Source organism: Lacerta agilis, chromosome 12, assembly GCF_009819535.1.
Source record: "Lacerta agilis isolate rLacAgi1 chromosome 12, rLacAgi1.pri, whole genome shotgun sequence".
NCBI classification, from domain to species: domain Eukaryota; kingdom Metazoa; phylum Chordata; class Lepidosauria; order Squamata; family Lacertidae; genus Lacerta; species Lacerta agilis.
The window spans coordinates 55,283,255-55,310,525 of NC_046323.1; the positions used below are offsets into that span (position 1 = coordinate 55,283,255).

The 27,271-nt window shown below is 50.1% G+C and overlaps 1 protein-coding gene across 2 annotated transcripts; it reads right to left on the minus strand.

The window, feature by feature from the left end:
• Positions 1-1,550: 1,550 nt before the first annotated feature.
• Positions 1,551-25,558, minus strand: LOC117056192 (glycine receptor subunit alpha-4). Of its 2 annotated transcripts, XM_033166378.1 has the most exons (10): positions 25,459-25,558; positions 18,170-18,303; positions 16,987-17,054; positions 15,903-16,126; positions 15,448-15,530; positions 13,095-13,235; positions 10,767-10,981; positions 8,019-8,168; positions 4,965-5,075; positions 1,551-3,165 (listed from the first exon to the last, which is right to left on the minus strand). In XM_033166378.1, the coding sequence occupies exons 1-10, from the start codon at positions 25,503-25,505 to the stop codon at positions 2,869-2,871; spliced, it is 1,470 nt and encodes a 489-aa protein (XP_033022269.1). In that variant the 5' UTR covers positions 25,506-25,558; the 3' UTR covers positions 1,551-2,868. The 2 variants fall into 2 exon arrangements, with proteins under 2 accessions (XP_033022269.1, XP_033022268.1); XM_033166377.1 differs by lacking the exon at positions 4,965-5,075.
• Between the last annotated feature and the right edge of the window lie 1,713 nt (positions 25,559-27,271).

Genomic DNA, 27,271 nt, shown 5'->3' on the forward strand with positions numbered 1-27,271 from the left:
TGTCCTGCGTTGAGGCAAACCTCCCATCAATGGTCCCTAGATGTCAGTATAGGCCTAGGAGCGTTCCATTTCTTCTCTTTCCCTTATTCTATTGAGGAGAACTCTCCTCAGGAAAACTCATCCCATGCCAACACTGTCCCTGTTTACAGGTGAAACTCGAAAAATTAGAATATCATGGAAAGGTTCATTTCTTTCAGTAATTCAACTTAAAAGGTGAAACTAATATATGAGATAGACTCATGACATGCAAAGCGAGATATCTCAAGCCTTTATTTGTTATAATTGTGATGATTATGGCGTACAGCTGATGAGAATCTCAAATTAACAATTTCAGCTTTGGGGTTTTCATCAGCTGGACGCCATAATCATCACAATTATAACAAACAAAGCCTTGACATATCTCACTTTGCATGTCATGAGTCTGTCTCATATATTAAACTCCAGTAGCTAATGAAAACAATTGCTTACATAAATGGACTTTTCCACAATATTCTAATTTTTCGAGTTTCACCTGTAGGTGCCAAGAGATTGGGATTCTGAATTCCTATGCTTTTGTGTTCTAATTCAATATGGTCTATTCTAGCCCTGTTTTGCAGAGAGCCGAAGCCTTCAGGAAACCCACCCTGAGGCAACACCCTCCCTTGCCCTGTGTCTCCAGCATATCTTTGATTACAAGGCGGACAGACCCCAGGACCCCAGGACTGGCTCTACTTAACTTGTAAGTCACGATATGTTGCAAGTTAGAAACAGATAACTCATAACACATCCATTAACCACTCCAAGAACAACCATTGCCAGGACATGGAATCATAGAATCATAGAATCCTAGAGTTCGAAGAGACCACAAGGGCCATCCAGTCCAACCCCCTGCCAAGCAGGAAACACCATCAAAGCATTCCTGACAGATGGCTGTCAAGCCTCTGCTTAAAGACCTCCAAAGAAGGAGACTCCACCACACTCCTTGGCAGCAAATTCCAGTGCCGAACAGCTCTCACTGTCAGGAAGTTCTTCCTAATGTTTAGGTGGAATCTTCTTTCTTGTAATTTGAATCCATTGCCCCGTGTCTGCTTCTCTGGAGCAGCAGAAAACAACCTTTCTCCCTCCTCTAGATGACATCCTTTGATATATTTGAACATGGCTATCATATCACTCCTTAACCTTCTCTTCTCCAGGCTAAACATACCCAGCTCCCTAAGCCGTTCCTCATAAGGCATCGTTTCCAGGCCTTTGACCATTTTGGTTGCCCTCTTCTGGACACCTTCCAGCTTGTCCGTATCCTTCTTGAACTGTGGTGCCCAGAACTGGACACAATATTCCAGGTGAGGTCTGACCAGAGCAGAATATAGTGGTACTATTACTTCCCTTGATTTAGACACTATACTCCTATTGATGCAGCCCAGAATTGCATTGGCTTTTTTAGCTGCTGCAATGGAAATCATTACAATTAATTATTGACTATGGACCAATAGCCTAATGCAATCTGGCAAACAACAGGATTGGGAAAACCGCCACAAAAATTACAAGTAGCAAGAGGGCAAAAGAATCATGGCGATTTTTATGCAATCTGATGTGACTTTATTGATTACACAAATAAAGAGGCATATGGAAGAACTGTACCCAAAGTTTACAGCACAGTCTAGCGTGCATGAAGTACATATTTTGATTTTTCTGCTACCCCTTTCCTATAAATTCCTATAAATTCTAATTGTTATTGATACAAAATACCTCTTATTGTCCCCGTTACTTTGCACCATTTCATATCTGTAGTAATTGTCGTACTTTTGGTATATACACTTTGACACGACTTTGTCAGAAACGTTTGCCTGTGTGTTTATTGTTGTTTTAATTTTAATTTTACGTAATTGTTGCATGTCATATGCTCTAATGTAAACAAAGATATATCTCAATGCAACCATGATAAACAGCTTAAAGATGAAAAGGAATAAAAACTATGTTACCCCCCCCCTCAAAAAAAGAAGAACTGAACTGCGTTGAAGGAGGACACCAAAACATTTCTCTCATAGTCCATCCAAGCAGCAGTTGAACATTTCTAAAAAGTATAAACACACACACAGCGAGATAGAGTTGCATTACTTGTGCCTTCCTTTTGTCTCCATTTCTGGGCAGGATCTAGACCATCAAGAACTGGCCACACCTGCCTTGTCATTAAGGACCTTCATATCTGTACCATGTCCCAGTCCCCCAACCCAGACCCCCTGCACCACGGCCGGTTTGGTTGCTCTTCCAGATCTATGGGTAGTGTTGGTGCTGGGGAGATCGCAGGAAGTGACGTTGCTTACAAGACATATCCATGCTACTAATGCAGGGCAGGAGCCCAGATGATGTAAGGACCATGCTGTGTGACTGGGAAATGCGCTCCTCGAAGAAGATCCTCTGTTGGACCATGCTGGCTAAGTATTGGTGGGATTGTGGGTTAGATGGCAAGGGTGGCGGTGCTACAGAGCTGGAAAACTGGGTCCCACTGACTCTCCCACCTCCTTGTTGGGGCGAAGGAACAGCAACACAGGTCTAGAGTAGAAACGCTGGTGCCTCCAGCAGGCTGGTGGAACCTTAAAATCCCTGGGGCAGGAACACCAGAACTTTGAGAAACACGCCCCACCCTTAAATGCCATGCTCCGGTGGTGGAGGTACTGGAGGAAGAAGTGGGAGCAAGCCCTGCTTTGGACCTCATCATGCCATGCACAGCTCGCCAACTTCCTTGGCCAGCACTGGGAAACTTGTGTCCAGGAAACACGAAGGGTGTGTGGGGAGAGAGAGATCAACATCCCAATGCTTTGCAAGGTGAACGCCAGACAGAATGCAGCTCCCAAGGTCCTTGTGGCTTGGCTTCCGAGTCCTGGTAAGAGCTCAGGGTGTGGCTTGGTGGACGTCCTCTGAGCGAAGCACTTTGTAGACCACCCAGTAGAAGATGTTGAAGACCAGGAAGGTGAAGGGGAAGACCGCCCGAGAGATGGTGTCGATGCGCTTGGCCCTGTCCAGGTAGCGCCTCCGGAGCATCTCGTCCTCCCTCAGGAGCGAGGTGGGAGGGGGTGGCCTGTAGATGTCAAGACTTTCCATTGCCCCACCGTCCTTCATGTGCTGCAGACAGTGGCCCAGGCCGTAGCCCCGGAAGTAGAAGCGGCTCTCACGGACAACCTCTTCCTCCTGGGGAAAGAGAAAGGGAAGGAGCGGCCCAGGGAGCTGTGGTCATTGCTTTGGAGGGGTAGTCGCGGCTTAAAGGTTCTCCGTCTTGTCTACAGGACAGGAGGTGCCTCGATGCTCAAGCCCAAAATCCTTCCTCAAAGGATGGTGGCTTGAACCAGGGCACTGAAACTAACGGGACGCAATTGCTTTCGAGGTAATGCCGGAGACATGCCACAGCAGAGTAGGTGGGATGTCTACAAGGCAGTGAAACCAACAAGGTGTGTTTGCTAGAAAGGCATACACAAGGGAAGTTGAATCTCTACAGGAAATCCTCCCTGGGAGAGCCACTCTCACTGTGTCTAGCCAGGTAAAGGTGAGAAGTCTATATAAGCTGGTCACATCCCCGGCCTGCTCGCTCACTGATTCCTGATCTCTGATCTCACTCATCTCTTCTCTTCAATGACTAGGGATGTAGGACATGCGTTGAGTATGAGGCATAGCTCAAACTCCATTTTAATCAAAACTACCATATGTGTCTGTAACTACCTTTCAAGCCTGGTGCAAGACTGCTGCTGTGAAACTGGGTGAGTAAATCTATATTTACAAATAAGAATACTGCTTTCATAGAATCATAGAACAGCTCTCACTGTCAGGAAGTTCTTCCTAATGTTTAGGTGGAATCTTCTTTCTTGTAGTTTGAATCCATTGCTCCATGTCCGCTTCTCTGGAGCAGCAGAAAACAACCTTTCACCCTGCTCTATATGACATCATTTTATATATATGAACATGGCTATCATATCATGCCTTAACCTTCTCTTCTCCAAGCTAAACATACCCAGCTCCCTAAGCCGTTCCTCATAAGGCATCGTTTCCAGGCCTTTGACCATTTTGGTTGCCCTCTTCTGGACACGTTCCAGCTTGTCAGTATCCTTCTTGAACTGGGGTGCCCAGAACTGGACACAGTATTCCAGGTGAGGTCTGACCAGAGCGGAATACAGTGGTACTATTACTTCCCTTGCTCTAGATGCTATACTCCTATTGATGCAGCCCAGAATTGCATTGGTTTTTTAGCTGCTGCATCACACTGTTGACTCATGTCAAGTTTATGGTCTACCAAGACTCCTAGATCCTTTTCACATGTACTGCTCTCAAGCCAGGTGTCACCCATCCTGTATTTTGTGTGTTTATTGTTTTAAGGAAGAAAAAGGGGGAATACCAGGAAATCCAATCTGTGATAAATCATCCTGGATTGCTTAAATTAAAGGGCTAGCACTAGTTTATCAACAGCTTCCTTGTTTTTTGCAGCAAAGGGGATGTCCTCTGCTGAACTCACAAATGTGAGTGAGGAAGGATAATATCTAACAAATATATTATCTCCTTATTTCTATACGCATCCCATGAGAGCGTGTGAATGGGGGCTGCAGCCTTCTCTATTTCCAGCTTCTATAGTGTGTGTCTGATGAAGAGCTCTGTGCCATTCAGAATGCGTGCATGCCCTGGTAACAGCTGCCCTTCGGTTCTCCTAAGCTTGCTTCCAGCAAATCCAACCCTCTCTCCTTCTGGGCCCCTTTGGCTTCCAAGGGCTGTTTGCTGACCCCATCGCCAGCAAACCCCCTTTGCTCCCACACGTACAGGGGGTGCTGTGCATTTGTGGGCAACACTGCAGGGTGGGTTTCTCACATGCAATGGGGAAGGCGGTGCAAGGGACAGAGGGAGGGGGAAAACACGAGGGTTGGCGTGGCGAAGGGTGTCCGGCTGAGAGCAGGAGATCTGTGGGGTGGGGTCAGGGTGTAGGGAAGGGGTGTGTGCTTGCTCTTTACCCTGGAGTCGGTGCTGCCGAATTGAGAGAGGGTCTCGCAGGTGGACTCGCTGCTGGGCGTGACCTCCAGCTGCCGTAGGGACTCCAAGCTGGGCGTCTGGCTGTTCAGACCCTTTTACAATCCAGCAGGGAGTGCAGATCAAACAGAAACAGGAGAGTGGATGACCGAGGGTTCGGCTGGCACACAGGGACTCTGGGCGGGAGCCCGTGCAATGGGTCTGTCCATTGATGCCCATAGGCGTGGCTCGCTCTGGCCCAACAGGTCTCCTCTTAGAGAGCTTGGTTGACTACAGTCCTCTGGGTGGACTCACACATGCACAGAACACCCAGGTGTGTCCCATCATTCAACAAGAGGCCTGCACAGAACAGACAGGGAAGACCTCCCAGGTGCCTGGCATGCCCACCCTCTCCTCTTTGGAAGCTGGCAGCAAAAAGGCAGTGGGGCTTAAAGGCCCTGGTGGGTGGCCTGGAATCGCAGAATCATAGCGTTGTTGAGTTGGATGACCCTGAGGGTCATCTCGCCCAACCACCTGCAATGATCTCAACTCAAGCAGATGGCCATCCAAGCTCTGCTTAAAATCCTCCAATGAGAGAGTTCACCACTTTCCAAGGGAGTCCGTTCCACCCAAGGACAACCCTCATTCACACACACACACAACCACACACACAAACAAACACACAATGCCTCCAACGAAGGCCTCAAAATGGTGTGTGGGCTTTGAGGGCACATTCGCACAAACCAGCCATTCAGGAGCTCCCAAGATAGGCAGGTAGGGGAATGGAGGAGGATGAAAGGCAAGGTTTTGTGGGAGCTTGTGGGATGGCAGCATCATTTACACACACACACACACACACACACACACCTGGGTAGGACCTGAACCAATGGATTCAAATGACAAGAAAGGAGATTCCATCTCAACATCAGAAGAGCCACTGAATCATGGAATGGACTCCTTTGGGAGGTGGTGGACTCTGCTTCCTGGGAGGTTTTTAAGCAGAGTTTGGATGGCCATCCGTCAGGGATGCTTGAGCTGAGATTCCTGCATCGCAGGGGGTTGGACTCGATGACCCCTGGGGGTCTCTTCCAACTCTACGATTCTATGATTCCGTCTCGGCTTGCCAAGTGGCTAGCTTTTAAAGCTGCAGATACAGAACTGGGAGGGTTTAAGTCAAGGCTCGGTGACGTCTCAAAAGATGGGCATGGGGTGAGGTGGGTGAGGAGAAAGGGGCTGAGCAGGATTGCCCAGGGTCCTTCAGCCTCCCTGGCCCTTCCTTGCAACTCCCGGAAATGGATCGGCACCAAAGAAGCCAACCTATGCAAATGTGCTTTTAAAAATGTGCTTTCAACGTTTGCTTTTCCTGTTGATTTCGTTTATTAAAGTGTGAGCCTCTACAAATGAGATGGTTACAGTGGGGGGTGGACACTGACTCAGGAAAAGGGGGCTGAGGAGAAGGGGAGGGGGTGGGAGGAGGAAGCAGCAGCAACACAGTCTCGCAGACACACAAGACCTGAGGCTTTATCTCTGGGGGTACAAACCCACCTGGGAACCCTGCAGTCAAGCCCAGGTAGGTGCTTCCTCTGAATTCTAGGTCTGTGCCTGGCTTTGCTGCAGCTAGAGAAGGCCATTTGCACTCTGCACCTGCTCAGAGATGCTCCCTCCAGCTGGGCAACATCTCATCCTGCTCACAGAATCATAGAATCGTTGAATCGCAGAGTTTAGAAGGGACCCTGAGGGTCAGCTGGTCCAACCCTCTTCAAGGCAGGAATCTTAACTAAAGCATCCATAACAGATGGGCACCCAACCTTGTTTTTGCTGCTGCTGCATCTCACTATTGAGTCACGTTAAGCTTGGAGTCTACCAAGACCCCCTAGAGTCTTCTCACATGTACTAATGGCAAGCCAGATTGTCCCCCATTCTTACGTTCTTACAGCTCCAATCATTGAATGGCCGCAGCTCTCAGATCAAGGATCTTCTCCCTGTTAGTGTAGTCTAAAAACAGACTTGAAATGATCCTTACATAGTTTTGCCCCTAGCAACAAGTTTTATCCCAGCAACAGGGTTTCCTTAGCAACAGACTTATTTATTAGACAGGCTCTGAATGAGAGGATTTTGGCTGTTTCTCTGTCCAGACAGCTAAAGAGCAGAGAGGAGGAAGGATTCTCTGTGCATAGTTTTACTTTATTTTCCTTAGACCAGTAGCTGTAATGTTAGTTTTTCAATAAATACTTTAAGCAGGACTAGAATGGGTGAGGTTGTTTGTTCCCACATGGGAATTCACCAACAGATGAACTGGACTGAGGAAGAAGATTCTGGAAGATTTTCCAGGTGATTCGGCTCACTGAACAGGATCCCCAAAAGGAACAAATTGCATTGATACACCTGGCCCTCCCTGGAGAAGCCGTTGGGAGTTGTACCTGTGGCCTTCTGCATGCACTGAGCTACAGCCCTTCCCCTCAAAATAAAGATTTATCCTCGTGGTTCAGAATGAAAGACTCCAGCTAGACCTTGAAAACTCTTGGGAGTTGGTTGCAGCAGCCAATGGTGAGGGTGTCAAATCAGATTCAAAACCTGTTTTGGTTTTTTGCATTTGCTACAGAGACTCGGGGCAGATTTGGTGAACCTGATTAAACGAAAACACCTGCAAAACAGGTGGGAGGCCTTGAAATATCTTCTCAGAGCCATCTGTTTCTCAACATGCTAGTTTGGGCTAGAGCCCCCTCCCCGCCACATCCTGGGCAACTCTCAAAAAAAGTGCAGGGCCAGCAACCTGGGAAGGAGGGCAAGTGGACCCAATCCTACTCCATTAGGAAGGGGTTGAGCAACCCTGCAGGCAGGGAAGGCAGCAGAGGATGGTTCAGCTATTGCCACTTGAGAAGGGAGGCCCTGATCCTGCCCACCAATCCCTTTCCCCAACCCAGGATCATGGCCATTGTGTCTGGGCTGAGAAGAGTAGCTGGGAATACAGCCAGCGAATCGCCCCCTTCCATCAAGAAGACAGCCAAGGTGGGGGGCGAGGCAGGTGGGGTGGGGGGGGTGTCAATCCGCCTACTCACCATCTGCTGCCGCCGCTGCCTTCGGCGCAAGCGCATGAACTCCTTGTGCTGGCGGGAGACGAAGTTGACGGCGGCATACTCCAGCAAGGCGGCGAAGACGAAGAGGAGGCAGACAGCCATCCAGATGTCAATGGCTTTGACGTAGGAGACCTGCGAAGGAGGAAGGGAGAGGGGGTGGCCCCTCAGAAGTGGATCGCTAGGCAGGGCCTGTCTTGAAAGACTCCAGCCCCCTTGCGGATCTGGTCCCCTACTCAGCAGGAGCACCTGAATGTCCCACAGTGTCTTAGAATAAAATTATCCTAGAACTGGAAGGGTCAATCTAGTCCAACCCCCTGCAAAGCAGGAATCTCAGCTAAAGCATCCATGGCAGATGGCCATCCAACCTCTGCTTAGAAACCTCCAAGGAACGGGGGTCCAACACCTCCCAAGGGAGACCGTTCCACTGTCAAACTGCTCTTACTGTCTGAAAGTTCTTCCTGATGTTTAGTCGGTACCTCCTTTCTCATAACTTGAAGCCATTGGTTCGAGTCCTACCCTCCAGAGATGGAGGAAACAACCTTGTTCCCTCTTCCATGTGACAGCCCTTGAGATATTTGAAGACAGCTATGCAATCCAGTGAGAGATTTTACTTTCTTGGGTTCCATGATCACTGCAGATGGTGACAGCAGTCACGAAATTAGAAGACGCCTGCTTCTTGGGAGAAAAGCAATGACAAACCTAGACAGCATCTTAAAAAGCAAACACATCACCTTGCCGACAAAGGTCTGTATAGTTAAAGCTATGGTTTTCCCAGTAGTGATGTATGGAAGTGAGAGCTGGACCATAAAGAAGGCTGATCGCCAAAGAATTGATGCTTTTGAATTATGGTGCTGGAGGAGACTCTTGAGAGTCCCATGGACTGCAAGAAGATCAAACCTATCCATTCTCAAGGAAATCGGCCCTGAGTGCTCGCTGGGAGGACAGATCCTGAAGCTGAGGTTCCAATACTTTGGCCATCTCATGAGAAGAGAAGACTCCCTGGAAAAGACCCTGATGTTGGGAAAGATGGTGGGCACAAGGAGAAGGGGACGACAGAGGATGAGATGGTTGGACAGTGTTCTTGAAGCTACCAACACGAGTCTGACCAAACTGCTGGAGGCAGTGGAAGACAGGACTGCCTTGTGTGCTCTGGTCCATGGGGTCACGAAGAGTCGGACACAACTGAACGACTAAACAAAAACAACATCCAATCTCCTCTCTCCTCTTTTCCAGGCTAAACATACTCAGCTCCTTCAACCGTTCCTCATCAGGCTTGGTTTCCAGACCCTTGGTCATCTTGGTTGCCCTTATCTGCACACCTTCTAACATCCTCCTTAAATTGCAAGGGGTTGGACTAGATTACCCTCAGGGTACCTTCCAACTCTGCAATTCATTTTATACAGATGAATGGGAAGAATAAAGATCTGACCCTCTTCAGTCAATGGACTGACAACATGACAACACTCTCAACTTGTGAACGGATTGCGTGTAGACACAGACTTTGTTCACAGAAATATATTTACATTTGGAATGAGTTTATACAAAATATAGTAGGTTTTTAATAAGCATATATGTATTAGGATAATAATGTCACATATCTATATAATAATGTATGAAAATGTAACTGGCTATAATAATTGCATTGTCTTTTCTGCCAAAATAAAAATATTCTATGATTCTAGGAACTATGTACACTACCTTGAGAAAAGGTATGTGGTGGGTGTGATGAATAAATAATAAACCTCTCTTTTTTTCTGTCACTGACAAAGTATCTTTGGTTATGCAATCTTGTCCTAATAGCTTCCAGAGATAAGCTGCGCAGGATGGTGATTTTAACTCTGCTGAAATAGAGATTTGCATTCTCAGAGAAGTGAGAAAGAGGAAGGAGCATGGTTAAAGAAAACATCCTCTCCTGCTCCTCGAAATCCACGTATGACGCTTTGAGCTCCTTGGAGGGAAAGGAATGCAATAATGAAACAAATATTTGCAAGACACCATCTTGGGGACTGGAGAGGCACGCTTGCCTCCCTCCTTTTGTGGGAACGTTCAGGGATGCAGGAGAGGATATATTATTTTATTATATCCTATTCCAACTTGTGTTAACAAGTTTCAGAAATCGGCGGAGTTTACATTCCCCTTTTAAACTTACAGCGGACGCGTTTGCTCAGGTTCGCTAAAGCCTCTATAATAATATTGTCCTGGTATTTCCCCCTTTATTCCCTCCTAAAAGATAAGACACGACACAGTCTTCTATAAAAGTATAAAAAGAGTTTACTCACATATCAACCTGTTCACAATAGGATCCCAGAAGGCAGACTTAGCTTAGAAATGTTACATACAGTTGGAGAACTAAGGGAGATAGTTCTTTTGTCCTCTCTTGGCTGGAAGCCAAGAGCATCTTTAGCTAAGCATATGATCCTTCCTTGTCTAGCATAGTCTAAGAGAGAGAGATGGCGCCCAGCCCTATGCTTTTACCTGCACAGGTGAGGCCACACCCACCTCTAGTCACATGTAGAGGAAGTCTGTCCCAGCCCAGGAGAAACAGGAAGTTCCAACTGGCTGGTCCAGACATCCCCTTCTATGTCCACTCTAGGGATGTTGTACTTGTCTGCTCCCAAAACAAAACACGGCTACCCACCTGTAACTTCACTGCTCCCGTGTTTCACACCCCACACCTTTGGAGATCTCTATTTCTCCCCCTCCCCCTTCAAACCACTTGCCAGCACCAACCTTTGGCAGAGACGCCCGGGATCCCGCGCTCTGCGTGGTCATGGTTAGCACCGTGGTGATGCCAAGGCCCACCCGTGCTGGGGCAGCATCCATGTTGATCCAAAAGGAGACCCAGGAGAGGATGACGATGAGGAGGCTGGGGATGTACATCTGGATCAGGTAGTAGCCCATCTGCCTCTCCAGGTGGAAGTTCACCTCGATGCAGGTGAACTTCCCTGCAAGGGAAAAGACAGAGCGTGCCCAGTGCCGGATTTATGTATAAGCTTAAAAAAGCTATAGCTCAGGGCCCCACTCTCTTTCCCCTTTAAAAAAAATTAAAGGGGGGGGGGACTGGATGTACATTTCCAAAATATAAGATAAAAAACAAACAAGATAAAACCTACATACAACAACAGTGTTTGTGTGTTGTGTAGGCTCCTATGATATAAGTCATGGGCCCCGCCTGCTCCCTAAAATATCACTGGTTTGCTGTTATTATTTCATGTTATAGCAAGTTTCTAGACAAAACAAAATAAAATAAAAAATTCTTTCCAGTAGCACCTTAGAGACCAACTAAGTTTGTTCTTGGTATGAGTTTTCGTGTTCTGAAGAAGTGTGCCTGCACACGAAAGCTCATACCAAGAACAAACTTAGTTGGTCTCTAAGGTGCTACTGGAAGGAATTTTTTATTTTATTTTGTTTTGACTATGGCAGACCAACACGGCTACCCATCTGTAAAAAGTTTCTAGAGACTAGATTACGAGTGTTTGTAAAGTGTGTTTCTAAAGGAACTTTTGTTATCGCCAAATGCCAATGTGTTTGCATTATTAAGTTTGTTATGAATAAAAAATAGTTTTAAGTTAGAGCTTAATAATTATTTCACTATTAATATACTTCTTAATTGTATTTTACAATTAATATACTTCTTCTGAATTGTATTTCAGTTCAACAATTATTTTGATAAAATACATATTTTGTTTTGCGCAAATGGCTCTAGATACCTATGAGGTCCATAAATGATCCTATAGCATATATTCGACACAAAAACAGCAGCAATTTGTTGTTGACAAAGGACAGCTGGACATATAAAGGGCCCCTTTACCTTCAGGAGCACCTTAGGGCCTCATCAAACCTAAATCTGGCCCTGCACCCACCCATGAGACGCTGCTGATTGGGAAAGATTATGGAAGGAGTATTTGAAATTTACAGCATGCTGTGCATTGAAAGAAAACTATATGAAAATGATGTGCCGATGATATTTGACTCCCACAAGATTAGCGGAAATGTACAAAAACATTATCAACCTATGTTGGAAGTATAAAGAGAATGAAGGCACATTCTATCACATGTGGTGGACGTGCAAAAAGGCTAGAGCATTCTGGGAAATGATATATAATGAATTGAAAAGAACGTTTAAGATAACTTGTTATTTTTTAAAAAAAGGAAGCTTTTTCAAATAGGCATTACAGGAGAATAAATACCAAAGGACTTAAATAGACTGTTTGTGTATGCAACGACAGCTGCAAGAATGCTTTTTGCCCAGAGATGGAAGGAAGAGGAAACACCAGCCAAGGAAGAGTGGAGAGTGAAAATGATGGACTATGTAGAAATGGCGAAAATGTCTGGGAAGTTCGGGCACCAAGATAACAGCAAATTTAAAAAAGAATGGCATAAATTTATAGAGTGTATTAAGGAACAACGTAAAAATTTAAAGACATTAGCAGGATTGATGTAGCACTTGTAATTTTTAACTGGTAAGGGGTTAAATTAGGATTTGATTAAAGTTGGATATATGCAATTGGATGCAGTCAAAATTTTAAAAATGTATTTGAGGAAAACCAGAAGGGGGAGGAGGAAAGTCCAGGGGTTTCAGGGAATCCCGCAAATGTATAAATATTGCTGAATTTAAGTTTGAATGATGTTAATGATGAAAAGCTGAATACACACACACACACACATTTAAAGAGAGTGCCAATGAGACAACGCTGAGGTTGCAAAGGTTGTGGGGGTTCCTCATAAGGTCCGTTCATAAAGAGGTTATTCCCCTCTTTATTTCCTTTATTTCTGCCGTTCCTAGACTGTCCATGGACCAAGTCCCCCTGGATGGTTTGCAAAAACCAGTCAAATATGCAGATCTGATCCCATCAATTTAAAAGATTCTGTACAAGATTGGGATCCGTTAAAAAAAAAAAGCAGATTCAGGAAATCAAGAAGAAAGAGGGGGAAACATCAGGAGGGTGAGATGCCCGCCATTGGCAAACGAGTGGGCAGCCTTGTGGGTGGGAAGGGGCTCATTCTGTGCTGGGGCAATGGAGGGGCTGAGGCATCCGACCGAGGGAGGCTGGTTACCTGTGTTGTAGGACTTTGTGCAATAGCCCAGGTCCTTCTCATCCCGCAAAATGAACTGAGGGAGTGTCAAGCCTTCGGCCACCTGCACGGCTTCCTGCTCCTTCACCCACTCAAAGATCAGGTCATTCATGGTGTAGCCAACTATAAGGCAAAGGCAGCAGGGTGAGGGAGGGAGGGAGGGGCAGGGCATCCCATAGTCTTCCAGCCCTCTGCACAAAGCCACAAGTGCTGCCAGGCATCCTCCCCCAAACCACAAGGCATTCACAGAATCATGGAATGGTAGAGTTGGAAGGGACCCCAAGGGTCATCTAGTTTAAAGGTAAAGGGACCCCTGACCATTAGGTCCAGTCGCGGACGACTCTAGGGTTGCGGCGCTCATCTCGCTTTACTGGCTGAGGGAGCCGGCATACAGCTTCCGGGTCTTGTGGCCAGCGTGACTAAGCCACTTCTGGCGAACCAGAGCAGTGCATGGAAATGTCGTTTCCCTTCCCGCTGGAGTGGTATCTATTTATCTACTTGCACTTTGACATGCTTTCGAACTGCTAGGTGGGCAGGAGCAGGGACCGAGCGGGGATTCGAACCGCCGACCTTCTGATCAGCAAGCCCTAGGCTCTGTGGTTTAACCCACAGCGCCACCCGCATCCCTTGTCATCTAGTTTAGCGTTTCCCAAAGTGGGTGATGCCACCCCCTGGGAGGCGCTGGAACGATCCAGGGAGCGGCAGTAGCCTCGAGTGCAAGGGGGCGGGCGTTGAATAAAGCACGAAGAAAGACGAGAAGAGAATAAAATTTTGAAAAACCAGTTGTACATGTTTCATTTGTTGCATAATGATGCTTACATAGAGTTGAAGTCAGCGTGATTTACCTACTTAGGACTTGCCAGAAATATAGATATGTAAAAAGAAAGCAAATTTGTCACAGCATCTTTCTGTTTGTGCATTCAGTGCCAGTGGGCACTGAGTTGTTGTTTTTTCTGAAAAGGGGGCACTAGGCCAAATAAGCTTGGGAACCTATGATCTAGTCCAACCCTCTGCTATGCAGGAATCTCATCTAAAGCATCCATGACGGGTAACTACCTAACCAGTGTTCGAAACTCCCGTTGTTCTAGGCGCATTTTGCAACAGGGAATTTCATTAGCACGAGCAGTTTCTGAGCTCTGGGTGCAGTCCTGCACCTAAGATTTCAGATTAAAACTGCAGAGTGGAAGGAAAGGAGGACCTTTTTCCGCCTCCCCACTTCCAGCTACTCTCTGAAGACTGGAGAAGACCCTCTTAAGAATATTAGGGGGGTGGGCAGGGTAAGGACTAGACCATGTGAACATAATATTTTAGCTTCAGTTCATTCATTTTCAGCTTTGTATTCTTGTTATTAAAACATTCCGCCATTGCACCCATGACCTCGGTTTAAGGTGCCATTGAGCTCCTAGCTTCCATATCTAACACTTTACCCAACAAAATAGAAAATTCTTTCCATTAGCACCTTAGAGACCAACTAAGTTTGTTCTTGGTATGAGCTTTCGTGTGCATGCACGCTTCTTCAGATATTCAATATTTAGCCAATATTCTGTTTCAGTGTATCTGAAGAAGTGTGCATGCACACGAAAGCTCATACCAAGAACAAACTCAGTTGGTCTCTAAGGTGCTACTGGAAAGAATTTTCTATTTTGTTTTGACTATGGCAGACCAACACGGCTACCCACCTGTAACTGTACCCAACCTCTGCTTAGAAATCTCCAACGAAGGAGAGTCCACCACCTTCTGAGGGAGTCGGTTCCACTGTCAAACAACTCTTAACTCTCAGAAAGCGCTTCCTGGTGTTTAGTTTCTTGTAACTTGAAGCCACTGGTTCGAGTCCTACCTCCCAGAGCAGGAGGAAACAAGCTTGCTCCATCTTCCATGGGGCAGCCCTTTGCTCACTGCCTCTTCCTCTGCTCAGCACCAGCCACCTTCCCACCCCATAGCAAAGGGGAGGCAGCCCTGTGTCTCTCCGGATGATGCTCGACTACAAGTTCCACTGACCTCCCTTGCTGGCTGCTGGGAGAGAGACGTGTTCCCTTTCCCCTTGAATTGCTCCTCCAACTCCACCGCCAAAGGCATCATTGCTTTCTGAGAAACACAAGAGCTGCTTTGTAATGGACTCTCCCACCGCCAGAGTCTGCTTGGCCTTACAGAACCTCTCCTTCAACACCCCTGGACTCAGCTGGCAGCCCTTCCACTGCCCAGCTGCCAACCACTCAGTGCAGCTCACTGGCAACAATTTGGGCACCATCCTTCCTCCTCGTCTCTAAACATAGACTGCAGGTGCAGCGACTGTGCTGCACCTGGCACCACGAAAAGGTTTGGCCCTGGTACTCACAGCTCTCCAGTTGCATCGTACAGGTCTGGATGTCCATCGGGAAGTTCTTGAGGTCCATGGGACAGGAGAGGATTAGTGTCAGCCTGGGAGGGGAGGGCAGAGGAGGAAGAAGAAGAAGGGGGGGAGGAGGAGGAGTTTGATTTGATATCCCGCTTTATCACTACCCGAAGGAGTCTCAAAGCGGCTAACAATCTCCTTTCCCTTCCTCCCCCACAACAAACACTCTGTGAGGTGAGTGGGGCTGAGAGACTTCAAAGAAGTGTGACTGGCCCAAGGTCACCCAGCAGCTGCAGGTGAAGGAGCGGGGAAGCGAACCCAGTTCACCAGATTACAAGTCTACCGCTCTTAACCACTACACCACACTGTAGCGGAGGGGGTCAAGGGGTCTGCGTCGGGCCCTGCCCTGCTTCCGAGTGGCAGCAGGGAGAGCCCGTGCAAGGCGCCACTCGGCCCACCTGATGCTGTAGAGCACATTGCCATTCTTGAAGATGCGCAAGAGCTTGTTGTCGGTGGTGACCTCGTGGAAGTTGGCGCCCTTCTCGTTGGCAAAGAACAAATCCGGCTTCCAGATGGAGTCCAGCATGGAGGGGTCGAGGTCCAGGGAGTCGTCGGGGTATTCCCGGTAGGCCAGGCGGGGGTCATTCCACTGCTGCCTCAGGAAGACGTTGACGCGGTAGTCCTTGAGAGCAGAGAGGAGCAGTCACACGCGGGGGCGGGGGCAAGCAACATGGCACAGGCATGCACCTGCAGACACACACATGCATCCATGTGCAGTGCTGGTTCAGGGCCTCTGGTATCCTGGCCCAGGAGTGAGCAAGGCAGGTGGGAGGTGGGGAAGAAGGAAGCCAGCGAGCGAGCAAGCTGGGAAGAGATTTGGTGGAAGGCTCTGGCACTCCTGCCTATCAATGGCTATTGGCTATGCACTCCCTCCATGCCTAGGGGCGGGAATGCCTTCAAATACCAGTTGCTGGAAACCACAGGAGGGGAGAATCAATGCTGTAGAGTTGGAAGGGACCCGCGGGCCATCTCCATCCCGTGGGAGAGAGCTCTTATGATCGTATCCTACTTGCAGGTTTCCCACAGGCTTCTTGTTGGCCACTGTGCCCATCGTAGCTCAGTTGGTAGGGCCTGAGACTCAGAATCACAGGGTTGCGTGTTCGAGACCCGCATTGGGCAAAAGATTGCTGCATTGCAGGGGGTTGGACTAGATGACCCTCGTGGTCCCTTCCAACTCTGTAATTCTATGATAGACTAAGACCCGTATAAGTGAGGGTGCTGGACTAGGAGGACCATGGGCTTGATGCAGCTACAGGGTTACTTGTGTGTTCTTATGTACATGCCACAAGGCTCTTCTCTGGCTTCTTCCCAATTGTCCTCATCACCTGAACCTCCACCTTTTCCACCACTTTCCTCTCCCTGCCTCTCCCCCCATCAACCTCCAAGGAAACAGCAGCCACAACCCCCAGGGATCGCTGCCCAACCAGCCCCAGGGCAGAGGAGGGCCCTTGCGCTTGGGGCCAGACGAGCAGTCAGTCTCACCATGGTTGTTTCGGTGACCGAACCAAAACTGTTGATGAAGATGTTGCATGTCACGTTGACGGGCGGGCCTGTAAGCCAATGGGAAAGCACAGGTGAGTTGACAAGGGGCCCGGGGGCAACTCGAAGCCGCCTTCGACCAAGTCAGAGCATTGGTCCACCTTGAGGAGAGACCTGCCTTATACAGGTCACTGGTCTTTCCAATGATCCCAGGTGCGAGAGGATGTGCAGCCAAATCCCAAATGCATGATTCCGAGATAGTCACAAACAGGGGATCGGTGATGTCATGGCCTCTGAACTTTAGTGGCAGGAAGGAGAACAATAGAAACTTAATATTTCCTTTTCCTGTCTCTGCACACACTTTCTCCTGCAAGGGTGCAGGTTCTCTGTAAACTCTCCTCTGGAGAGCACGTTCCATTTTGAACTGGACTATGGATGTTTGTAATATTTAAGTATTGCTTCCTGTCTGGTTTTCATCACTGTATGTGATGAATCCTGGCAAGACCTTTGATGTGAGTAAACCTTATATTTCCTTGTTTTACTGAACAGCCTAAGAGTGATTTCTTTGTTAAGAGGGAAATATGAACAGGAGCAGATAATCCAAGTCTGCCCCCTTGACCATCCTTGGATATCATAATTGTTCTAATTATAGGTGGGTAGCAGTGTTGGTCTGCCAGTCGAAACAAAATAGAAAATTATTTCCAGTAGCACCTTAGAGACCAACTGAGTTTGTTCTTGGTATGAGCTTTCGTGTGCATGCACACGAAAGCTCATACCAAGAACAAACTCAGTTGGTCTCTAAGGTGCTACTGGAAATAATTGTTCTTGAATGTCATGCAGCCTTATCCTAACAGCTTCTAGAGATAAGCTGTGCACAGGCGGTGATTTTAACTCTGCTAAAAAAAAATACAGGTATTTACATTCTCACAGAAGTGAGAAAGAGAAAGGATAATGACTAAATAAAATATCCTCTCCCACTCATCTAAATCTATCCAACACCAGGAGTCTTGCAATATAATTCTCAGGGGTGACACTCCCCCACTTCCACCCAGGAAACGGCAGTCCTGTCTTCTAGTGTCTCCCTTTTTGTGTGGGGAGGAGGCAGGGAGGGGCTTTGCATCCCTGGCTATCTTTCAAACTTCCAGCCTCCAAGGATGGGAAGGATGTGAGCAAAGTCCTGCTTTACCTTTGAAATTGGGTCTGATGCGGGCATCGTACCCCGACGTCCGGCCCATGAGCTTGTCCAGGAAATCAGAGGGAGACATTGGTTGCGGGGGGCTCCGTGAGGCAGATTTTGCTTCTCCTTTCCCTGACACCAGTCTGGGGGGGGGAGAGAGAAAGAGGGATGTCAGCAGCCTGAACCGCACTTTTCTCCACACACACACACACACACACACACCCCACTTCTGGGAAATTGGAGCTGGCATCATCTGGGCTGCCTGTCGCCATTCAGCCCTGCTGGGTTTAGGTGCCTCAACACGCAGAGGTAGAAGGCAGCAGTGTGGTACAGTGGTTAGCGCGTCAGACTAGGAGCTGAGAGAGCATTCAAATCCCCGCTCAGCCATGAAGCTTGCCCTTGGGCCAGTCACTGCCTCTCATCCTAACCTACCTTGCAGGGTTGTTGTGATGGTTCAATTGTGGGATTTAAACACAGAGCAGCCAAACACAACATTGCTAGAGTGGACATGAAGGTAACTCAGTCCTCCAGGCATAACTTCCTACTACCTGGACTGAGTTAACTTCCTCTCTGACCAGAAGTAGGTGTGGTCTTACCTGGGAACAAGATCCCAGGGAACAGTCACCATTTTGCCTCGTCTCTTGAAGAAGCAGGATGCCCTCTTGGCTTGCAGTTGAGAGGAGCACAGGTGAAGCCTGTTCCCCTATGGAATCAGCTTCACTACATGTAAATACATTTATCTAAGCCTGTCTCCCTCTCTGAGCCTGTACTGTAACTCATGGATGACTGTAAGTAAACTCTTTTATATCTTATAAACAGTACTGTGTTGTGTCTTTACTTTTAAGAGGGAACAAGGGGAATATACCAGGAATATATACTTGTTCAAGAGGCTTTAGCAAGCCTATGCAACCGTTTTCTGCTGTGTTTTAAAAGGGAAGGTAACTCTGCTAAGTTTGGAGCTTGCTCACACAAGCTGGGATGATATATATAAAGTAATATATACTCATCCACACTCCTAAGCATTCCCACATCAATGAGGACAAAGAGAGCTTTGTATGTCACCTTGAGCTCCTTGGAGGAAAAGGGGGGGCATAAAATAAATAGTTTAACCTCTTGGTGCCACTCAAGCTACTCCCTTTGTCCCCTCTGTGAGAGACGGGACCCCCACTGTGCCATGACAGAGGGAAGGCAGAGCCAGATATATTATCTTACCTCCCTGGGCACAGGTTCTCTGTTTCAGCACTTTCCACCAAGCGAGAAATGTGAGAACATTTGCTAAATCTGAGCTCTAACTCAGACTCCATCTTAAGCTAGACCTAAGCATGTCTTGGTATCTGAATTACCATCTTAAGCCTGCCTGAACAAAGCTGCCGCATCCGTTACTCTTCAACAAGTATTCTGAGCGAGGAAATGTTGTTGTTGTTTTTTCCTTTTATAAGACTGTTTGTGTGATTGTTGTTTTAAGGGGGAGAAAAGGGGGAAATATACCAGGAGAACCCAGTCTGCCTTAAGCATTTTGGATCTGTTGTTGTTGTTGTTCAGTCATTCAGTCATGCCCGACTTTTCGTGACCCCATGGACCAGAGCACGCCAGGCACGCCTATCCTTCACTGCCTCTCGCAGTTTGGCCAAACTCATGCCAGTCGCTTCGAGAACACTGTCCAACCATCTCATCCTCTGTCGTCCCCTTCTCCTTGTGCCTCCATCTTTCCCAACATCAGGGTCTTTTCCAGGGAGTCTTCCTTTCTCATGAGGTGGCCAAAGTACTGGAGCCTCAACTTTAGGATCTGTCCTAGTGAGCACTCAGGGCTGATTTCTTTAAGAATGGATAAGTTTGATCTTTTTGCAGTCCATGGGACTCTCAAGAGTCTCCTCCAGCACCATAATTCAAAAGCATCCATTCTTCGGCAATCAGCCTTCTTTATGGCCCAGCTCTCACTTCCATACATCACTACTGGGAAAACCATAGCTTTAACAATACGGACCTTTGTCGGCAAGGTGATGTCTCTGCTTTTGAAGATGCTGTCTAGGTTTGTCATTGCTTTCCTCCCAAGAAGCAGGCGTATTCTAATTTCATGACTGCTGTCACCATCTGCAGTGATGGTGTTTAAGCATTTTGGATTGTTTAAACTAAAAGGCTGAAACTAAATTATCTAAGCTTCCCTTTTTAAGCTGCAAAGGAATGGCACTCTGCTGAGCTCACAAATGTGAGGAAGGAAGGATAATTAGATCCTGGCATCTCTTCACATCCCAACAGCAGGGCGGGGAGAGTTATCCAGAGGGGCAAAGGTTCCCCCTTTGCTGCCAGTCTGTGCCCAGCTTGCATCTCGCCTGCGAGGCCTTGTGCTGGCTCTCTCCATGAAACAAGGGGTGTTTCCCCAGAGCTCTGCTTGGAATTATGATGGTCATTTGGCAAATTAAGGAAACCAGCACTGCAAAAACTGGACATCAGTCTTGGCAGCCTTTTTTTTATTTTTATGGAGATGCCATCTTCCTCCTCCTCCAGTTCCTCGAGGTCTTTGTGCAGCTGCAAGGGCAAGAGCAGACCTTTCCACCCCCCAAGGGAGTTTGCTGTCACTCCTGGGGGTGTGTTGCTCTCTGCCCGCTCCCTGTCCATCCCCAGGCAAGAGGGCACTGTGGGACACTGCAGTCTCTCTTTGTCACCCGTCACCAGCCCACCTTCCTCCGAGTGTGCCCAGCCTGCAGAGGCCTCTTCCCAGCTGTGCTTGAAAGGGGCAGGCAGGCAGCGCTCCCCCCCACTTCCCCCCTCCCCCCAGACAAAGAGGATGCTGTTTAGTTTTTCAATGGACCTGTTTAAAAGATTTTGTAAATTGTTCTTCTGTTTGTTTTCATTGCTTTACTCCCCACTCTTGGGAGTGGGGAGAATTCAGTGTAGAGAGGGCTATAGTAAAGGTAAAGGGACCCCTGACCATCAGGTCCAGTTGTGTCCGACTCTGGGGTTGCGGCACTCATCTCGCTCTGTAGGCCGAGGGAGCCGGCGTTTGTCCGCAGACAGCTTCCGGGTCATGTGGCCAGCATGACCAAGCCGCTTCTGGCGAACCAGAGCAGCGCACGGAAACACCGTTTACCTTCCCGCTGGAGCGGTCCCTATTTATCTACTTGCACTTTGACGTGCTTTTGAACTGTTAGGTTGGCAGGAGCTGGGACTGAGCAACGGGAGCTCACCCCGTGGCAGGGATTCAAACCGCCGACCTTGTGATCAGCAAGCCCTAGACTCTGTGGTTTAACCCACAGCGCCACCTGGGTCCCTCAGAGAGGGCTATAGATACTGTGAATAAGTCTATAGTTTTCCCCTCTTTGGCCAGCTGCTGGTCCCTCCCTGTGCACCCCCCCCCCATTTGTCAACTCCGAGGAGCCTAGGCTCTGCCTGTACCTAAGCAGGGGCAGAGGAAAGGGGTGGTGGGGGTGGTCTGACCCGGGTGTCATCACTGAGGGGGGTGACATTTGGCGCGCCGCCTGCCCGTGACTCCCAGACCTACCCCCGAGCCGTCAGGGGAAGGGGTGGAGCTGCACCACCTTGCTGGTGGCCTTCCACCCTTCCCCCTTCATTTTGGCAGCTGGGGGAGGCTTGGGAGTTGTGGGTGGGCGGCACACCATGGGGGGAAGCCTCCCCTGAGCTGCTAAAAGGAAGAGGGAAGGGAGGAAGGGAAGGGAGGTGCTGGCAAAGTGGCATGGCTCCTCCCCCCCGGCCAGAAAGTAACCCGCAGTGGGTGGCTCGCTCCACCCCCCATGGGCGTCTTTCCCCCTGGGATGCTCACCCCACCCCATGGCCCTGTCCCTGGGTGCACAGCATGTGCGCCGCTCTGGGCGCTGGAGAGCTAGTTCTGCCTCTGTCCCTAAGGCCAGGCTCTCAGTCCCGTCACCCCGCCACCCACTCATGGAATCATAGAGTTAGAAGGAACCTTGGGGATCATCGAGTCCAACCCTCTGCAATGCAGGAATAGATATTCAGCCGTCCCAAACGAGGATCAGATGATAACACAACCTTGGCGTTATCATCGCCACGCTCCAGCCAGCCGAGCTCTCCACACTTCTCCTAAATGCCCCCTTCCCCAAGAGCTGCCCAAGGATTTGCCGTCGATTCCCCACGTGAAAATGCTTGTCCATTAAAAGGGAGGGAGCTCCCAGGAAAGGACTGCGCTGGCTAGACTGGAAAAGCACATTGCAAGACACTACTGTACCTTGTTAAAAGAGGCTTCGCAGATCCTGGGAGGCCAAATCATTTTAACAAGCGCAGCAGCTCCTCTGCAAGGTCAGCAAAGCAAGCGCTGCGGGAGGTCAGCAGCACTTGCGTCCAACTCATCCTCCGCTCGCCAAGGCTCCTGCGGAATCCAGAGTGGAGCGGGGCCCCTGGAGGTTTTGGTCTGTGGCAAGAACAGCTCCCTTCCCCTCCCTTTGGGGGGCTGGAAGATCTGGAGTAACTTACAAGCCAATTGAGGCTTTGGCAGCATGTGGGATATACATTCTCCTCTCTCTTTCTGCATCAATAAATGACATCTACATAAACGCAACAAGCAAAAATATCTGAGCTGGATGTGTCTCCAGTGACCCTGCTCCGTTACTGGGCCAGTGCTGCCTGAAAAGGCTGGTGTCCCCCCTGGCAGAAGTTGGGTGGGTGAGCCCTTGTAGGCCAAGACCCCTGCATCCCAGGGGGTGGGGGAGAGCTGTACCATTCTGAGCTGAGCAGGAGGGATCAGAAAACAGCGACAGGAAGTGTGGACCATTTGCTGCCTGGCTGCACAGTGCCTGGAGTCTCTCTCAAGCCCTCGAGGTTCGCCAGAAGTGGGGGTCCCATTTCCGCCCATGCCTTTCCCTTTTGACCCAGTCTGAGGATAGGAGCATCTGCCGCCAGTCCAGCTGAGAAGCACGCAAGGGGCTAAGAGCTTCAGTTATTGGCACCCGTGCATCTAAAGTCGAACTGCTGTGTTAGCAGCACCGAAGTGACTTCCCCGGGACGCAAGCTTGGCCAGTGTTTGGAGGTCCTGGGCTGCCCATATAACAAGACCCCCCTCTGGGCCTCACTGATGGGGTCCAAAGAAGGCAGAGCAAGACGTTTGGCACCAGCTGGGCTGCAGGAGTTACTGGAAGGAGGCGTACAAGGCACCATCCAACAGTCTTAGGGACTCCACTCTGGATCTCTGTAGGGTTTCCTCCTTAGCCTTTTCTTCTTCCGAAGATATCCCACAAGGCAGCGGATGTTTATGATCAGAGTTTTCTTTCTCCCAGATGGGCACCCTTTCCATGTGGACGAGCCCCACCTGTCCCACACTTCCCCCCAGAGCCCCTGCAGAAACCGCCTTCTTGACCATTGGACCCACGTCTTGGTCTCGTCCACTCAGTCAGCCCGAATCTGTCTTTGCATGCAGGGGAAGTCCCTGACTCACTGAGGGATGGAGACCCATCGACTACCTTCACCTGATTTAGTGCCTTCAGGCAAACCTAATATCACTCCCAGTGGACACAGCAGGCAGGAGATACTGTGCTGAGGAGGCGAGGGACAGGGCTAGTGAGGATTCCTGGAAGAGCTGAGAGAGATCCTGCTTCCTGTGCCCACCCAGATGGATGTACCTTTGTACAAGCAAGGTGGTCCCTTCCCTTCACTCCAAATCCACCTGCAAGAGGATCCCGGGGCAACAGCCAAGCCCCATATCAGGCAGTCCCACAGAGCCAGGAAACCTGGCGGTCTGCTGTCACCCCTGCAGTAGCCGCGGGGCCTTCACGGGGGTAGCCCCACACTCATTGGAATGCAAGAACTGCACCATAGCTTGGGAAAGATTTGGGTTATCTTCAGTGCATCCCTCCATGAGGGTGGTGGGGCGGCTTAGCTGGGGTCTCTCTGTGTGTTGCATTCTTGGGGAGGTCTGAACCCCCAAATCTCAGTGTCGCTGGCAGGCGGGCCTCTCCCTCAAACCTTGAGCTTTAAGTCCAGACAATGGGCAGAGGTTGCTCCAGGTCAAAAATAACCTCCTCGGCTATTCCCACACTTCACAACTGCACCGTCCGCCTGCGTGTGTAGAAATGGTTGCTATGTTAGAGACAGCTGGCGAATTTGCAGAGCGGAACAAGCCCAGACTGCAGGTGAAAGGGGGGGCGGCGGTTGCGCCTGACCTCCCTGCAGGCTTTTGGGCTCAGCTTTCCAAGCGCTTCCCTGGAAACCCGGGGCTGACAAGTTGGGGATCTGAAATATTCACGGGGTGCTGGACAGTCCTGAAAACATCTACCAGGCTCTTACACTACGGAACGCTTAAAGGAGTTTTCCCCCAGCGCTGCTCTCCCCACAGCTGGAATGCCTGTGGGACGATGCTGGGACCTGCCAGTGCAAAGAGGATAAGGGACATTGATCTTCTTGCACGCCCCCCCCCCCATTCCACCCCAAGGACCCCGCTGCTTTGCTGCCGCTGCACCTCTGTGCTCCCCTAAACCCAGGAATGCTGTCAGTTCCTCTTATGAGCACTCGCCATGCCAGAAATATACCCCTCCCCAACGCTCATCCCACCCTGGGGCACTGGCAACTCCAAAGAGGCGCTTCGTTGCTGGAGTGGCCTCTCTGGTCCCCCTCCTGACCGGAGAAGTGTTGCTTGCTCGGACCCGGGAGAGAACCAGGCCTAGTAGCTCAGGTGAAACGACTTCCTTCTCCTTCAGACCCCTCCCCGAGCCTGAGAGCTAAGCCCCCCCTGCCGCCGCCAGTCTCTGAGGGGGATCCGGTCCCCAGAGCCTTCTTGCCCAGCAAAGGGTATTCTCCCCCCCCGGCAGTGAAAAGCGGCTGGTGCTAAAATTCTCCCCCGAGAAGGACCAAGAGGCCTCGCTCGTTCCCTCCCTCCCTCCCGAGCTTCACAACCCGCCGCCCCCGCAGTCCGAGTGCAAGCAGGAAGCCCCCCCCCCAAAGATCCAAGCAGATCTGGAAGCGAGGTGGGGGCTGGGACTGTGGAGATCTGCCGGCTAAGCTGGTGGTGAAGGTGGGGGAGAGAGACTCTCTCGTGATTTCTTTGCGGGGCTTAGGCTCCAAAGTCGGCTCAGGAGGGGAAGGAGCTGAGGGGGGCGGCTGGGAGGCAGCTGCGGGAAACGAAGGCGAAGAAGGAAAGTGAGGCGGGGGGGCGGGGCCGTTTGGCACTTGATTTGAGCCCCCGAACCGGTTTCGAGCGCCAGCTCTCAGCCCCGGCGCCTGGTATGCGCTGCCACCTGGAAAATACCAGTGCGCCTCTGAGCACGTGCAAAGTGCCTCTTCCCTGCAGCTGCGGCCCCGACAGGAGACGCTCCCCGTCCCACCCTCCGTCTCACCTGAGCAGCACGCCGAGCAGGAGGTGGGAGACGACGGGCCCTCGCATCCCTCGGCCGCGCGGCGTCCCCCGCCGGGGGCGGGGAAGGCGGGCGGGCGGCGAGGCTGGCGGTGGCGGCGGCGCCCCAGCCCGAGGAGGCGCGCGCGCATGTCCCGCCGCTGCTCCGCGGCTCCGTCCGGCAGCGGTAGTGGCAGCGGCGGCAGCAGCGCCGCATGGAGGCGCCTCGACGGTCGAGCGACGGCCAGCGCCTCAGTCCTGCCCCGCTGGCTTCCTCCGCCCGTAGCCCCGAGCCTGGCAAAGACGCTCCCGCTCGCTTCTGCCCGCCCTCCAGCGGGGAGGGCGCTGCCCAACCCACGCAAGGACAGCCCCGACGGCGCGGCGCTCCGCTGCCGCTCCCCGAAAACAGATCCGCCGCCGCCTTTTTTCTTCAAGCTTAACCTTCTCGGGCGCGCAAAAAAGGAGCCGCAGAGCTTGTGCAGAGTGCGCGCCGACAGAGAGAAAGGTTTGCGCCGTCGGAGCGCTTCTCCCGTCTGAAGGGTCACTCTCTGCTCGCCAGAAACTGTGGTGTCAGCGCAGCGCGGCTGGTTCTGGGCACCCTAAATCCTCGCAGGGGGAAGCAAAGATGGGCTCCCCGAACCTTTCCCTGCCCGCGACGTCGGATTGCTTCTCTCCCTCGCCCCCAATTCAGCTATTCCCCTTTTTTTGGCTTTATGTTCTGTGAGGTTGCTGGCGCCGAAGGGCTTTGCTCACCGGATACTCCGTCTCCCCCCCCCCAACCGCCTTCGCGAAGTTCTCCCCAGAAATGAACCCCCATGGAGAGCCGACTCCAGCCGGTCTCCCGCGTCCCCAAGAGGTAGCGTAGTCGAGACTCTTCCGGTGCTCTTAAGGGCTTCACTAAGGACCGTCCACTTCTGCCAGTTGGGCTGGACAGACAGCCTGCCACACACACACACACACACACACACACACACACACACACACCATCCTGCAGCCTGGGAGAAACCAGCAGGCTTTTACTTCGCAGAATTGTAGGGCTGGGAAGGACCCGAGGGTCATCTAGTCCAACCCTCTTCAATGAAGGAATCTTTTGCTCCTAGGAGCCAACTCCTAGGTGCTGAGGTCCTTTCGACCACCCCAATAAAATATTTAAGGGGACTCCCCCCCCAAAAAAAAGATTGTTGGGCATTGCCATTCAAATGGTGTGGTAACAACACACACAATGTAACAGGCTGTTTTTTTGACTATGTAAATTCTATTTCAAACACAATTCAACATATAATATCTCACAAAGTGTAATTCCATAGACCAACACGTCATGCAAACAGAACATTTCCTGAGAACAGTTACAGGTGGGTAGCCGTGCTGGTCTGCCATAGTCGAAACAAAATAGAAAATTCTTTCCAGTAGCACCTTAGAGACCAACTGAGTTTGTTCTTGGTATGAGCTTTCGTGTGCATGCACACGAAAGCTCATACCAAGAACAAACTCAGTTGGTCTCTAAGGTGCTACTGGAAAGAATTTTCTATTTTATTTCCTGAGAAATTATGAAGTCCAATGGGTGGTCAGGAGATGAGGTCCATTCAGTTCCGAAGAAGAGGAGGAGTCCAGGCAAAACAGCAGAATACACATTCGAAGGAAGGGGGGAGAGGGGGGGTCTCAAGGGCAGAGCAGAAGCACAGCAGGAAGAGATGCCCACCCACCCATTGGGAAAAAGGGGGGGTCTCCTCTGCCTGGCAGCTGTTTGGCTGCTGGAGGAGTCCTTCCAGTTCTGACCCACCAATGTTTAGGGGAACTCTCGCACCCTGAGACCCCAG